Raw genomic sequence first — 13,248 nt, 5'->3', positions numbered from 1 at the left:
AAAAACAACAACAACAAAAAAAGTTTCACATGGGCTGGGAAGGTGGTTCAGTGGTAGAGCGCTTGCCTTGCATGCATGAGGCCCTGGGTTCGATTCCTCAGCACCACATAAGCAAAAAAGAAAAAAGCCAGAAGTGGTGCTGTGGCTCAAGTGGTAGAGCGCTAGCCTTGAGCTGAAGAGCTCAAGGACAGCACCCAGGCCCAGAGTTCAGGCTCCATGACTGGACCCAAAAAAAAAAAAAAAGTTTCACAGACTTTCTTGCTTGAGCTGGGTTTGAACTGTGATCCTCAGATCTCAGTCTCCTGAGTAGCTAGGATTACAAATGTGAGCCACTGGTGCTTGGCTACATCCCATGTTGCATCACTTGATTGTGTAAGAGGCCGTGTGCTGTGACTGACCTTTGCCATCTAGTTTCAAACAAGTACATTCAACATTGATCACAGAGAGAGAGAGACTAATACAGAACATGTCTTAACATTAAGTGTATATATGAAACATGCAGATGCTTATGTTTTCCTCTCCTCTATGTCAGGGTTGTCATTAGAGAATGAAAGGGGGAACGTGGGGATTACTGCTGCCAACAACACAGGGCAGCAAATTTTTTGCTTTGGTTTTAAATCTCCAAGACTTCTTCCATTTGCTAATCAAGTGTTCTATTGACCAAACACCTCCCATGTCACAAGAGATTAGTGTGGCACTATCCAGCTTTATGATACCATATTGATGCTCATGAACAAAATTGATGTTCATGAGACAATGAGAGGCCAGCCCAAGACAGCAGCATGTAATCAAGTGCCAAGATGCATATAGAAAAGAGTGCAGTTGGGGCTGGGAATGTGGCTTAGTGCTTGAATAGCATGCATGAAGCCCTGGGTTCGATTCCTCAGTACCACATAAGCAGAAAAAGCCAAAAGTGGCACTGTGGCTCAAGTGGTAGACTACAAGCCTTGAGTATAAAGAAGCTTAGAGATAGTGCTCAGGCCCTAAATTCAAGCCCCAGGACTGGCGGAAAAAAGAAAGAAAGTAGTGCTTAATCTTAGCATCTTGATAGGCAAAGATAGAAGGTTACAGTTCAAGACTAGCCTGAACATTAAAGTTGGAGAGACTCTATCTCAACCAGTGTCTGAGACAGCAGTATGTCCCTGTCATACCAGTGACAAAAGAAAGCACAAATAAGAGGATTGAAATCCAGCCAATTATAAAGCAGGAACTGGATATCTTGAAAAAGACAAACACAAAAAGGGACTGTCAAGTGAGTCCAATCTCTAGTACTGCCGAAAGAGCAAAAAGGAAAAAAAAGGAAAACACATTATTATTGTTATGATCATATTAAAAATCATAGGAGGGCTCAGAATGTGGCTTATTGGTAGAGTGCTTGCCTAGCATGCATGAAGCCCCTGGTTTGATTACTCAGTACCACACAAACAGAAAAAGCTGGAAGTGGCTCTGTGGCTCAAGTGGTAGAGTGCTAGCCTGGAGCACCGAGAGGCTCAGGGACAGTACCCAGGCCCTGAGTTCAAACCCTAGGACTGGCAAAAAAAAAAAAAAAAATCATAGGAAATCTAGGTGCTAGTGGCCTATACCTGTAATCCTAGCTACTCAGAAGGCTGAGATCTAAGGATCATGGCTTAAAGCTAGCCTGAGCAGACAAATCTGAGAAAACTCCAAGTTACCAGCAAAAGCTGGAAGTGGAAGTGTGGCTCAAGTGGTAGAGTATTAGCCTTGATCAAAAAAGCTAAGGAAAAGCATGAGTTCTTGAGTTCAAGCCCTAGTACAGGCATGCACCCCTCCCCCATTATAAGAATAACTTCTAAAATGTCCATTTCCCCATATAAGAAAGCTTATTTCGAAGGAATTTTAAATACCTCTTAAATGATCCACGCAAGTGATTATGGTAAGATGGAAAAGAACATTAACTGATAATTAGGAAATTTATGTTCCAAATTTGGCTCTTCTATAGGTATGGTTTGGAACAAGTCCCTTCTTCTCTCTGGGCTTGTAAAATTAGAGCGGTTGAGCTTGATGATCTCAAAAGGTTCCTTCTGGCTCCTAACAGTATAAGATTCATGCAGCCTGAAAGTCTGACTCCTTAAAATTGCTGAATCCTATTAGTAAATCTGCCTAGGAGCCAGGTATTGGTGAACTGATTTTTCTGTCTTGTCCAGATCTCCAACAGCTCTTGGTAGAGTGTCTATGACATGCTATTCCCAAGTAAGGCTGGTGGTCACAGGGGGCCAGAGTATATGATATCTGGGGTTCACTACAGACTTGACTATACCACAAACTGACAACCTGAAATCTGTTGTCGCGTTAGATTGGTGGTACTGTAGTGAATTGTCCATGATTTCTCAAGGTGTTTGAAATAGGAGTGTTTTCAGAGTACTTTTAGGTCATCTCTTTTCCTTCTCTCAGAGGACTCCAAGGTTTTCTTATCTCCTCACCTCACACAGAACCCTCATTGGGCTCTACACACACAACCTAGTCCAGAGCTTTGGGCTTTGAATACTGACTCTGGCCACCAGAGGGTACTCTTGTAATACAGAGACCAACAGATCTCTCTGGGAAGCTGGCACATTTTTGCCAGACAGAACATCTGGATTTGCTCAAGTCATTCTCTACTTAAGTGATTGTCAACTGTGGGCCATTTTCTCCTTTCCCTGGGGATATGTAACAATGTCTGGAGACATTTTGTGTTGTCACAATTGGTTGGGGGAGGGTGCTACTGGTGTAGGCCCCAGATGCTGCTAAATACCCAGGTTGCACAGAATAGCTTCTCACAATGCTGAATTATGCATCCCTCCCCCCACCAATGCCAAAAGTGACACAAAGTAGAGGTTTTCTCTACTCGAATCTATTACCTAAATAAAGAAAGTACCATCTGGATGCAAGTCCTCTGGGCTATGCTTTGAGTGTGCTGGGTTCACCTATCCTAAAGGGAAATCTCAGAATAGAGACATCACAGTATTTCTCACTACCTAAAGAGTGTGTGTGTGTGTGTGTGTGTGTGTGTGTGTGTGTGTGTGTGTGTGACAGCCATCATAAACCACTGAAGAGGATAAGGAAGGGTCAGGCCAAGGGCATGAGGGTCCTCATTGTGGAGACCCTGCTGGCTTTCTGAACAGGCCCCAAGCCTCATGCCAACTCTGTCCACTTCCTTGTGCTGGACGAACAATACATGTTCTTTGTCTCCCCAAACTGAACAGGGTGATACAAAAGCCCCAGGGACTGGGCCTGAGTCTCGGAGGACAAGTAGAGAATAGTTTCCTCTATGAGTCTGAGTGGAAATGACTGGGAAAGAGAATCTGGGGACTTCTTTTTGGCATCTGAACTGAGGGAGGGAGAGTAAGATGAACTCTTAGAAATCCTTTCTCCTGGGCTAGGTTGGGTTCTTTATCCATCTTTTTTTTTTTTTTGGGTCTGGTCGTGGAGCCTAAACTCTGGGCCTGGGCGCTGTCCCTCAGCTCTTCAGCTCAAGGCTAGCGTTCTACCACTTGAGCCATAGCGCCACTTCCGGCTTTTTTCTTTTTACTTATGTGGAATCGAACCCAGGGCCTCAGGCATGCAAGGCAAGCACTCTACCCACTGAGCCACCTTCCCAGCCCCATCTTTACCCATCTTGACCCCAGCTACTCTGGGTCTTTCCCCCATTCAGTCAACTGGCAATGCATCTGCCACAAGGACTGAGAAGCTACAGAAAGCAAATGAGAAGGGATTGGTGGAATAGGGACAAAGAATGGGCAGAGAGACTCTCTGTGCTTTCCTAGTTCACGCTCCATTTAATAGAAAGGAGGAATGACAAGTACTAGCTGTGTAATTGGCAGCCTAGAGACAAGAGAGCAATGTGGTTCAGTGGCCTTGGTTTTGGCAGCATTCTTCTCCATCAGTGTGTCAGTTGTTGAGTAAAAGACCCTCTTTCTCATGTTTCTCTCCATGCTTCAAGTTTGCTTTGCTTGTCATTCTTACGATTGACAGGGGGACAGTGGAAAAGGGACCCGTGTCACAGGCTTTTTTCTCATTCCACCTCTTAGGATTTTCCAGAAGTCTTCCACAGGGATCCGAGGATCATTCTGTAAAGACCCAAGCTTTCCTATATCTCCTAGGAACGCTCCCCTTCCCCTGCTTCCTTCTGAGATGATGGTAGGAGGCAGCACCTTGGCTGGCTTGCTTTCCAGTCCTAGTCTAACCCCAGGTCCTAACCAAACTCTCTCTCCCCATTCCTAGACACACTCACCAGTGGTGTTTAACTCTACAGGGGATCATAATGCAGGAGGAGTGCAGAGAGTGGGGGGCAGAGGGTGGGGACAGAGGGTGGAGGGAGGCTGTCAACTAAGAGGCATTGCCAAGGGCATTTTATTAGTGGTCAGCAGTGGAGTATTACAGAGAAGTGGAAACCAGCCCCTCTCTACCCACCTGCCTGGGTCTTGGGTTAATGGAGAGCGAAGGAAGTACCTTTCTGGGATGGGAGCTCCCAAGGGCTCAGTAATCCGGGATAGGAGAGGGACTGGAAACCTTAGCCTGGATGGGGAGAAGAGCCCAGAGAAGAAAGGAATCACCTGAGACTCAGGAGCAAAGCTACCCCTAGTCCCTTCCTCCCCAGCAGAAACCTTTGACTTTTTTCTTCTTGAAGGCAGTTAAGGGATGATTCAAATAATGGAAACCTTGATCTCATTTCTCTTGAAAAAAGTTGAGATCAAGTAGGTCTCCTAAAGTTAATGAGATGTCTGAGAGACAGGGCCCCTACTCCGTTTCCCCACCCTTATATTCACTCGTTCCTGCAATGCTCCATCTTGGTCCAATCCCAGCCCTGCAAATCTTTCTTCAAGTTCAGGTGGTGTCCAACCAGAGAAGGTGCAACACCACAAGGAAGGAGGGCAAGGGGAGAGAAGGAATTTGGGGACTTACCCCCATATTTTTCTCTTCAATTAAGGAGGGTCCAAGGGCCACACCACTTTGAGGTTCTCCAGATTGGGGTTCTCTGGGCTTTCCTCCCCAATTCTCTGTCCATGGGTCTCTGAAGTGAAGCCCAGACTCCCTTTCGCCCCCACCATGAAGTCAGGCTTTACTTCTAACCCTTCAGGCCTAAGTGACAGGAGCCGAAGCCTCTCACCTGCACCCTGACCCAGCCCGGCCAGCAGGGAGAGCCCTGGGGGACAGCCTGGACCTGTGAGCAGGGTGCCTGGCTTAGGAGACCCTGGGAGCTGCTGCTCTGAGGCAAGAGGGGGGAAGAAGGTCCCTGGGAGGCGGGTCCAGTCAGGGGGGCCAGGAGGTGGCAGAGCAGGAGTGAGAGAGGCAAAACTGGGCAGCTCACTTTGGAGGCTTCCAAAATGGCAGCAAGGGCCAAGCCAACACGATGCGGGGGCAGAGCTAAATCCTAGAGAAAGAAAAAGAGAAAAAGTCACGAGGGTGCACCATCTCTTGGAGATGCCCCCCAACTCCTCCCACTTTCCAGTTCTTTCTACCTTTTTTTTTTTTTTGGTCGGTCGTGGGGCTTGAACTCTGGGCCTGGGCACTGTCCCTCAGCTCTTCAGCTCAAGGCGAGCGCTCTACCACTTGAGCTACTTCAGTTTTCTAGTGGTTTATTGGAGATAGGAGTCTTCCTGCCCGAGCTGGCTTTGAACCTTGATCCTCAGATTTCAGCCTCCGGAGTAGCTAGGATTACAGGCATGAGCCACCGGCACCTGGCTCTCTTTCTACTTCTTGCTTCAGATTCTCCCTCCCTGCCTTCTCTGCCCCTGACCCACTTTTCTTCAGATTCACTGCAAATGTTGAGTCTTTGGGGATTCTTCAGACACTTGCTAGCCTATGTCACCTCCTGTCATCATTTTTTTTGCCTTTTCTTAGGGCACTTTTTCAGCTGGAATCATGTAGTCCCTTGTGTGCTCCTTTCTCTAATGTCTGTGTCCTCATCTTGGTGGGGCACTGCATCTATTTTATTCTGTCCCAAATTCAGGTTAGCCTGGAACAGATGAAGAGCTCAATGAAAATATACTGAGATAAAGAGTGAAAGATATTCTTTGCCAGGGCTAGGAAGGTGGCTCAGTGGTAGAGCGCTTGCCTTGCATGCATGAGGCCCTGGGTTCGATTCCTCAGCACCACATAAGCAGAAAAAAAAGCCGGAAGTGGTGCTATGGCTCAAGTGGTAGTGTGCTAGCCTTGAGCTGAAGAGCTCAAGGACAGCACCCAGGACCAGAGTTCAGGCCCCACGCCTGGACCCAACAAAACAAAACAAAACAAAAAGATATTCTTTACCAAAACTCAATGAATCTATTCTTTACTCTCCTCACCTTGCAGCCAAAGGCTCAAACATCTAACTGGTTGTGTGGTCTTAGATTTGTTGTTTAAATGTGTAAGTCTTAAGCTGGATGTCCATGGTTTACACCTGTAATCCTAGCTACTCAAGGGGCTGAGATCTGAGGATCAGAATTCAAAATCCCAGCCTTTGCAGGAAAGTTTGTGAGACTCATATCTCCAATTAGTCACCAAAAAGCTGGAAGTGGAATTCTGGCTCAAGTAAGAGAGGGCTAGCCTTGAACAAAAGAAGCTGGGACAGCACTCAGGCCCTGAGTTCAAGCCCCAGACCCATCACACAGATAACAGAATTATAAGTTTCAGTCTTCTTATCCATAAAGACCCCTCTCCTCGATAAAATCAAGCAGGAGGATCAGTAAGAAGAGGTCTGCAGCCAGGCACCAGTGGCTCATGCCTGTAATCCTAGCTACTCAGGAGGCTGAGATCTGAGGATTGTAGTTCAAAGCCAGCTTGGGCAGGAAAAGCTATGAAACTCTTATCTCCAATTAACCACCAGAAACTCTTTTTTTTTTTTTTTTTGTCGGTCGTGGGGCTTGAACTCTGGGCCTGGGCGCTGTCCCTCAGCTCTTCAGCTCAAGGCGAGCGCTCTACCACTTGAGCTACAGCACCACTTCCATCCACCAGAAACTCTTATCTCCAATAAACTACCAGAAAACTGGAAATGGTACTGTGGCTCAAGTGGTAGAGGCTAGCTTTGAGCTGAAGAGCTGAGGAACAGCTCCCAGGCCTGGAGTTCAAGCCCCATGACCGACAAAACACAACAAAAAAAGAAGGGGTCTTCAGAGTTCAGTACTGTCAGGTCCAGGGTCATGGGAGAAAAGCCTGAGTTTCCCTCTTTTGTCTGGTACTCACCCATAGCTCTTCTTCTCCTAGCTTTCCCTCCTCCCATTCTTTCTAAATCTGACCTTTTCCTTCTCCCACTTGCCAGGTTCCTATGATAGGGATGCCCAGCCTGGAGTGTTTAAAGATGACTGCACAGAACTTCACATGATTTTCTACATTTCAACAAGCCCAACTGCAAACCATACTATTTAACTAAGAGCAAGAATTAATGCAATTTAGCCACATGGGTGAAATTATAGTGAAAAACTGGAAAAACATATGAACTATTATATAATACATCCAGTGTCTTTGATAGGAAGGAACCATGTTTCTCTACTCAGGTCTATGAAGAGAGAAAATAATCACAAAGGTCTTCCATGAGAAAACACACAGGAACCTCTGCCAAAGTATTCTTTCTCTGTGGGCCATTGTCCTTCTTGTAAGGTATGGACTGTTGTTTCAAAGGAAGGTTTGGTCCCAGGGAGCTTTTGTGGTCAGGGCTGTATCTGCCACTCCAGCCAAGTACACAGATTAGGATGTTCAGCTTCCTGGCTCTGGCTCTTGAGGGCCCATACTCCTCTGCCCAGCAGCAGCTTCCTCCCTGGGAACACATGCTTTATGGAAGGGTGGAGGCAAGACTGGCAGTGTTTTGGAATCCCAACCCTAAAGCAGGATTTGTGCCTGCTATTGACTGTCTGGTGACTTAAACCTTTCGTGTTGTTCAGGAGAGTAAGAGGTCCAAAGGAGCCCCTCCAAGTTGGGGTCTCTTTCTTATTTATTTATTTATTTATTTATTTTGGTTGGTCATGGGGATTGAACTCTAGGCCTAGGCGCTGTCCCTGAGCTCTTTAGCTCAAGACTAACACTTTACCACTTGAGCCACAGCTCCACTTCTGGCCTTTTCTGTTTATATGGTGCTGAGGAATCAAACCCAGGGCCTCATGAATGTGAGGCAAGCATGCTACCGCTGAGCCACCTTCCCAGCCCCAACTGGGGACTCTTAGTTTCCCAAAGTGGGAAGCTTCATTCCCACGGCATTCCCATAGCCAAGAAGGGTGAGTAGGATGGAGGAACAGAGAGGCTGTTCAGGTTCTGAGTAGCTCCAGGCTAACAGACAGACTAACAGGCTAACAGGGAGTTTAGTCTGTTCCTGGCCGCCTCACACCCATGGCTCAGCTGTGCTCTTGGGCAACATAGAGTTTGGGCCCCCAGCTGTATAGGGTGTGGAGTAAATGCCAAGGGGTCTTTGTTCCATGAAATGTCCACAGCAGAGCGATAGTTCTTGGGCCTCTGCAGAAGAGCCTTGGTTTGCCATGTGTTTCTGATCTTTTCCACAAAATCATCTGATTTTGTTCTTCCAAGAGGCAACTGGAGTCTCCATTTCCACCTTTTCTCCCACTCCATGACCATGTGTCATCACAGTGCTGCTTGCTGTCCCGGGATCAGAGAACCCTCTGTGCTTTCTCCTCCCCATGCTTTCTTGGCTCCCTCTGAGCTCAGCTGACATCTCTGTGTACTTTAGGTGTCAGCTCAAATGTCATTTTGACAAGGAAGTTTTCCTTGTTGCCCTTAGCACCCTCAGCTTCCCCTCTGTGTGGTAATGCAGTTATAATTGCATATCTAATAGTAACTGTCCTCACTCTGGTCTATGAACCTTGTAAAGACAGTCTTGTTTGCATTGGTGTCCTCAGCCCCCGGGATAGATTCTAGCACATTAAACAGAACATCATTAAACAGGAAAAACAGAAGAAAGAAATGAGTGAGTGACTGAAAGAACTTTGTCTTACCCATTTCTCTTCATATGAGCTTCCTTTACCCCATAGTCCTGGTCTTGTTTCGGATCTTATTGTCTCTTACCTATTCTTCATTTTATTTTTGTGCCAATACTGGGGATTGAACCCAGAGCTTTGTGTTCCCCCATGGCTTTTTCTGTTCAAAACCACTCTATCACTTGAGCTACAGCTCCACTTACTGCCTTTTGGTGGTTAATTGGACATAAGAGTCTTACAGATTTTCCTGCCTGGGCTGGCTTTGAACCATGATTCCCAGATTTTAGCCTTCTGAGTAGCCAGGATTAGAGGTGTGTGATACGAGAGCCCAGTTTTTGCGCGTGCATTTGCGTGCACGTGTGCGTGTACACGCGCGCACGCACAAACACACAGCCTCCCACTGTCAGCCTCCTACCTCCAATTCCAACTCAGCACAACCATAGTGCTTGACTTATGATAGGGTTACATTTAAATAAGCCCATTGTAAGTTAAAAATACTGTAAATAAAAATGCATTTAATAGTTAGTTTACAGAATATCACAGTTTAGCAGCACAGTGCACTGCAGATTATCAGTAATTTTGTGTGTGTGTGTGTGTGTGTGTGTGTGTGTGTGTTACAGTACTGGGACTTGAACTCAGGGCTTCTTGCTCTTATTTAGCTTTTTTACTCAAGACTGGTACTCTACCATTTAGGTCATACCTTTACTTCTGGTCTTTTGCTGGTTAATTGGAGATTAGAATATCACAGACTTTTCTGTCCAGGCTGGCTTCAAACTGTGATCCTCAGATCTCAGCCTCCTGCGTAGCTAGGCTTACAGATGTAAGCCACCTGCCCCTGGCTAGTCTATTGGTGTTTACTCTTAAGATCATTTTCCTTTTATTACTGGACCCAGGAAAGATAAAAATTCAGAAACCAAAGTATGATTTCCATTGAATATCTACTGCTTTTGCACCATTGTAAAAATTTAAAAGATATTCTAAATAAAACCATTGTAAGTCAGAGACCTTCTGGAATGTTTATGACATGAAGATAGGAGCATGTATCACCTTCCTAGGTCCCCTTGTCCATAGGATAAAATTTAACCACTTTATGGTAGAGTGTTTGCCTTGAGGTGAAGAGCTGAGGGACAGCCCCCAGGCCCAGAGTTCAAGACCCATGACAGGCAAAAATAAAAATAAAATAACCACTTTAGAATGGTTTCTGAAGTCTTCTGGGACAGGACACCTGTTTGCCTCTCAACCCTCCTGAACATATAACTCACTCTGATCACAGCCAGCTACTAGCTAGTCTTCAGGGATTGTCTCCAGATTTGGTACAGTGTTTCTTTTTGTTGTTGTTTTGTTTTGCAACTGTTATTTCCCTCTGCCAGAGTCTTTCTTCACATTCTTCGCCTCTTATAGAAGCTGCATTTCCTCTACTCTTCTCCTCCCAGTACCTGTGCTTACTAGATATTCTACTCAACATCAGTTCGTGGCATATTTCCTCACTTTTTGAGAAAAGGCCATCTTTTATCTCTGAGCCCCTGCCCCTAGCAAATAGTTGGCACGCACTAAATGTTGGTTGAATTAAAATGAATGACACACATATTAACCCTTGTCTAATTTCTGTTTTGTCATGTGTTCAGCCAGAAAGGTCCCTCCTCTGGTTAGATTCCCTCTCATCCCCAAACCCCCATCCTCACTTACGCTGACTGCTGCTACTGCTGCTCCCCTTCTTTTCCCCCAGGGCCTCTGGTAGCTCCCTGGGAATCCGCTGTCCAGCCAGCTGCTCCACCATGGCCTGATGGGTGAACAGCATGCTGTGCAGGAGCTGCGAAGTGAGGAGAAGGGTGGAGTAGATGGGCTTTCCCTGACACACCCAGTTGTAAAAACGATGAAATATTCTCATATCGGTTGTTAAACACCAGTGACTACCAGGTCCTATCTGCCATCTTGAATGCCCCGGACCCTCCCCTGGGGCTCCACCCACTTCTGTCTGATTTATAACTGGAAGATGATGCCTAGTACAGAAGTCACCCTTTCTTACAGGTGGATACTGTATCCTGTGTACTATTAAATCCCTAGGCTCAGGGCCTAGGGTGCAAAAGACCATTAGAGGCCAGTGGTACTCAAGGTGAGAGCAGAGTTGGGGACCTGTGGGCAGAGGGGCAGATACTAGTGGAGCTCTGGGGTTAGGGACCACTTTCATGCCTACCTCACTCTGCACACCCATGGGTACCAGGGCTGGCCGACACAAGGCAGGTGCCCCCAGCAGCAAGTGGGAGGAAGGTGGTCCCCGAACTTCCCACAAAGGATAGTTGACCACAATCAGCTTGCTAAAGTTGAACTTGTAAGTGAACCTTTTGCCTTTGGTCTTATGCAGGATCCTCTTATTGTAGTAATACCTGGAAAATTGAGGTTGAGAAGTATAGAGACCCAATGGAGAAGGAACAGACTCAGAATCCTCATCCCCATGACAGAAGGCTGGCCTCAGCTGAGCCTGTAGAACATTAAGCATCTTCCCACACATGAGGACATTTCCCAAGCCTCGGAGGAGTGGGAATTAGACAGAAGTGCCAAAAACCACAGCCCTTTCTCTTCTGTGAACTCTGCTTTCTCTGGCCTCGTTGGCCACCTCCTCTCACCTGAGGGCCCGGCTCAGCTTGTCATAATTCATCTGTGGTTTGCATTTCCTGCGGCCCCAGAGGCGGGCCACCTCATCTGGATCCTTGATGACAAACTCCCCGTACTCTCCTTGCTGCCAGGCAATGACATGGCGAAACTCTTCCTTCTGCAGCAGCTCCAGGATGAAGTGCCACAGCTGGATCTGCCGGGAGCCTGGAGATGACTCTGCTTTGTAGGCCCAGTCAGGGAAGGCCAGACCTGGGGTAGGGAGGGTAGCGTGAGGACTACCCTGTGACTGGGAAAGCCCCTACCCAAGGTAGCTTCAAGAGCAGGGGGGAGGGCTGGGAAGGTGGCTCAGTGGTAGAGTGCTTGCCTTGCATGCATGAGGCCCTGGGTTCAATTCCTCAGCACTATATAAGCAGAAAATGCCGGAAGTGGTGCTGTGACTCAAGTAGTAGAGTGTTAGCCTTGAGCTGAAGAGCTGAGGGACAGTACTCAGGCCTAGAGTTCAGGCCCCCCCCCCCAAAAAAAAGAGCATGGGGGAGAGGGAACCTGGCAGGAGGCTCACCTGAGATCCAGTAGTTGCCAGAAGTGGCTGGGATGCCCTCAGCTAAGCAGCTGCAGTGCATATTCAGGCCAAGTGACAGAGGACCAGCAGGGCCTTGGTGGAAATGGTCACCACTTGAAAGCAAGGGGAAGAAGGAATGGAGAAAGTCAACAAGGAACAGAATTGTTCAGGGAGAAAATGGATGCTTGGGCAGGAAGTTTCCCTATACCCAGAGTAGGGCTCAGCCTCTTTGGAGACCTCTTCACTGGCTTGGGTCTGAGCCACTTATACAGAGGGAGGGGATACAGAGTCCTCCATCCTGCCTGGCTGTGGGATTTAGACAGAGGGTTCCATCTCTCCTTAGGGCTTAGTGGGATTTGATGTTTCCACAAGAGGAGAGAGGCTGTTTCTAAAACTTGAGTGGAGAAGAGGTGACATATATACATAGTCATACTTTAGTATCTCGAACATTTTCACATTTGAGAATAGCAGGGATTTCTGTGTGTTATTTTCACCAATGAGTCCCAAGAGCCTGACATAGAGTAGTAGATGAATGAATGAATGAATGGTGAGGAACTTATCAGTGATGTTATTGTTTGACCTCTGTGCTTCCCCTCAGAATATTAGCTCCAAGATGTCAAGAACCCCGGGTGTCTTGCTCATTAACTGTCATCTGGATCTCATCCCAGCACTGAGCCTTGTTTCACAGGCATTCTGTAAACACTTGTTGATTAATGAATCATAGGTAAGGAAGAGGAAGATTGTGTTGGTTCTCAACTGGAGAAGCCAGGAAGAGACTTTTGGAATGAGCTCAGTTGAGACAGACTTGCCTAATGCAGGTAAAGGGAAGAAAAGAAAAAAAAGCATTGAAGCAAAGAATTCTGGGTAGAACAGAGGAGACAGGGGCAAAAGGCTGGTTTCCACAGTCACCAATGGAACATGAAGCAAGGTACAGGAGGACTAAGAAAAGATGGAAAGGACAACCCTGGGAAGACAGAAGCTTGCTCCTGAGGGTGGGATGGGCCAGGGAGATTTCTGGGTGATAAGGACTGCAGGAAGACTTACATGCTTGGGGCTTGGAGATCCCCTTTCTGGTAAACTCAGAATTTATGAAGTTCTCAGATCTGGAGGATATGTTGGTCTGGAGTAAACTCTTCCCATTCCAGAGAAGGCTCAGAGGGAGAGGAAGTGACAACC

At 46.9% G+C, this 13,248-nt stretch overlaps 1 protein-coding gene across 1 annotated transcript; it reads right to left on the bottom strand.

The window, feature by feature from the left end:
• Window positions 1-4,875: 4,875 nt before the first annotated feature.
• Window positions 4,876-12,133, bottom strand: Etv3l (ETS variant transcription factor 3 like). The gene is made up of 5 exons (XM_042682195.1): window positions 12,073-12,133; window positions 11,525-11,762; window positions 11,095-11,284; window positions 10,583-10,710; window positions 4,876-5,364 (listed from the first exon to the last, which is right to left on the bottom strand). The coding sequence occupies exons 1-5, from the start codon at window positions 12,131-12,133 to the stop codon at window positions 4,923-4,925; spliced, it is 1,059 nt and encodes a 352-aa protein (XP_042538129.1). The 3' UTR covers window positions 4,876-4,922.
• Between the last annotated feature and the right edge of the window lie 1,115 nt (window positions 12,134-13,248).

This window comes from Dipodomys spectabilis, unplaced genomic scaffold (assembly GCF_019054845.1).
Source record: "Dipodomys spectabilis isolate Male_0828 unplaced genomic scaffold, ASM1905484v1 ptg000069l, whole genome shotgun sequence".
NCBI classification, from domain to species: Eukaryota; Metazoa; Chordata; class Mammalia; order Rodentia; family Heteromyidae; genus Dipodomys; species Dipodomys spectabilis.
The sequence above is the reverse complement of the archived record's forward strand: the minus strand, read 5'-3'. Positions and strand labels throughout refer to the sequence as shown.

Coding starts and splice junctions, on each gene's coding strand:
- Etv3l (XM_042682195.1), bottom strand. CDS start 12,133: ATGCACTGCAGCTGCTTAGCTGAGGGCATCCCAGCCACTTCTGGCAAC. Junction 11,285..11,524: donor AAGCTGAGCCGGGCCCTCAG/GTGAGAGGAGGT, acceptor TCAATTTTCCAG/GTATTACTACAATAAGAGGA. Junction 5,365..10,582: donor AGTAGCAGCAGTCAGCGTAA/GTGAGGATGGGG, acceptor TCTAGGATTTAG/CTCTGCCCCCGCATCGTGTT.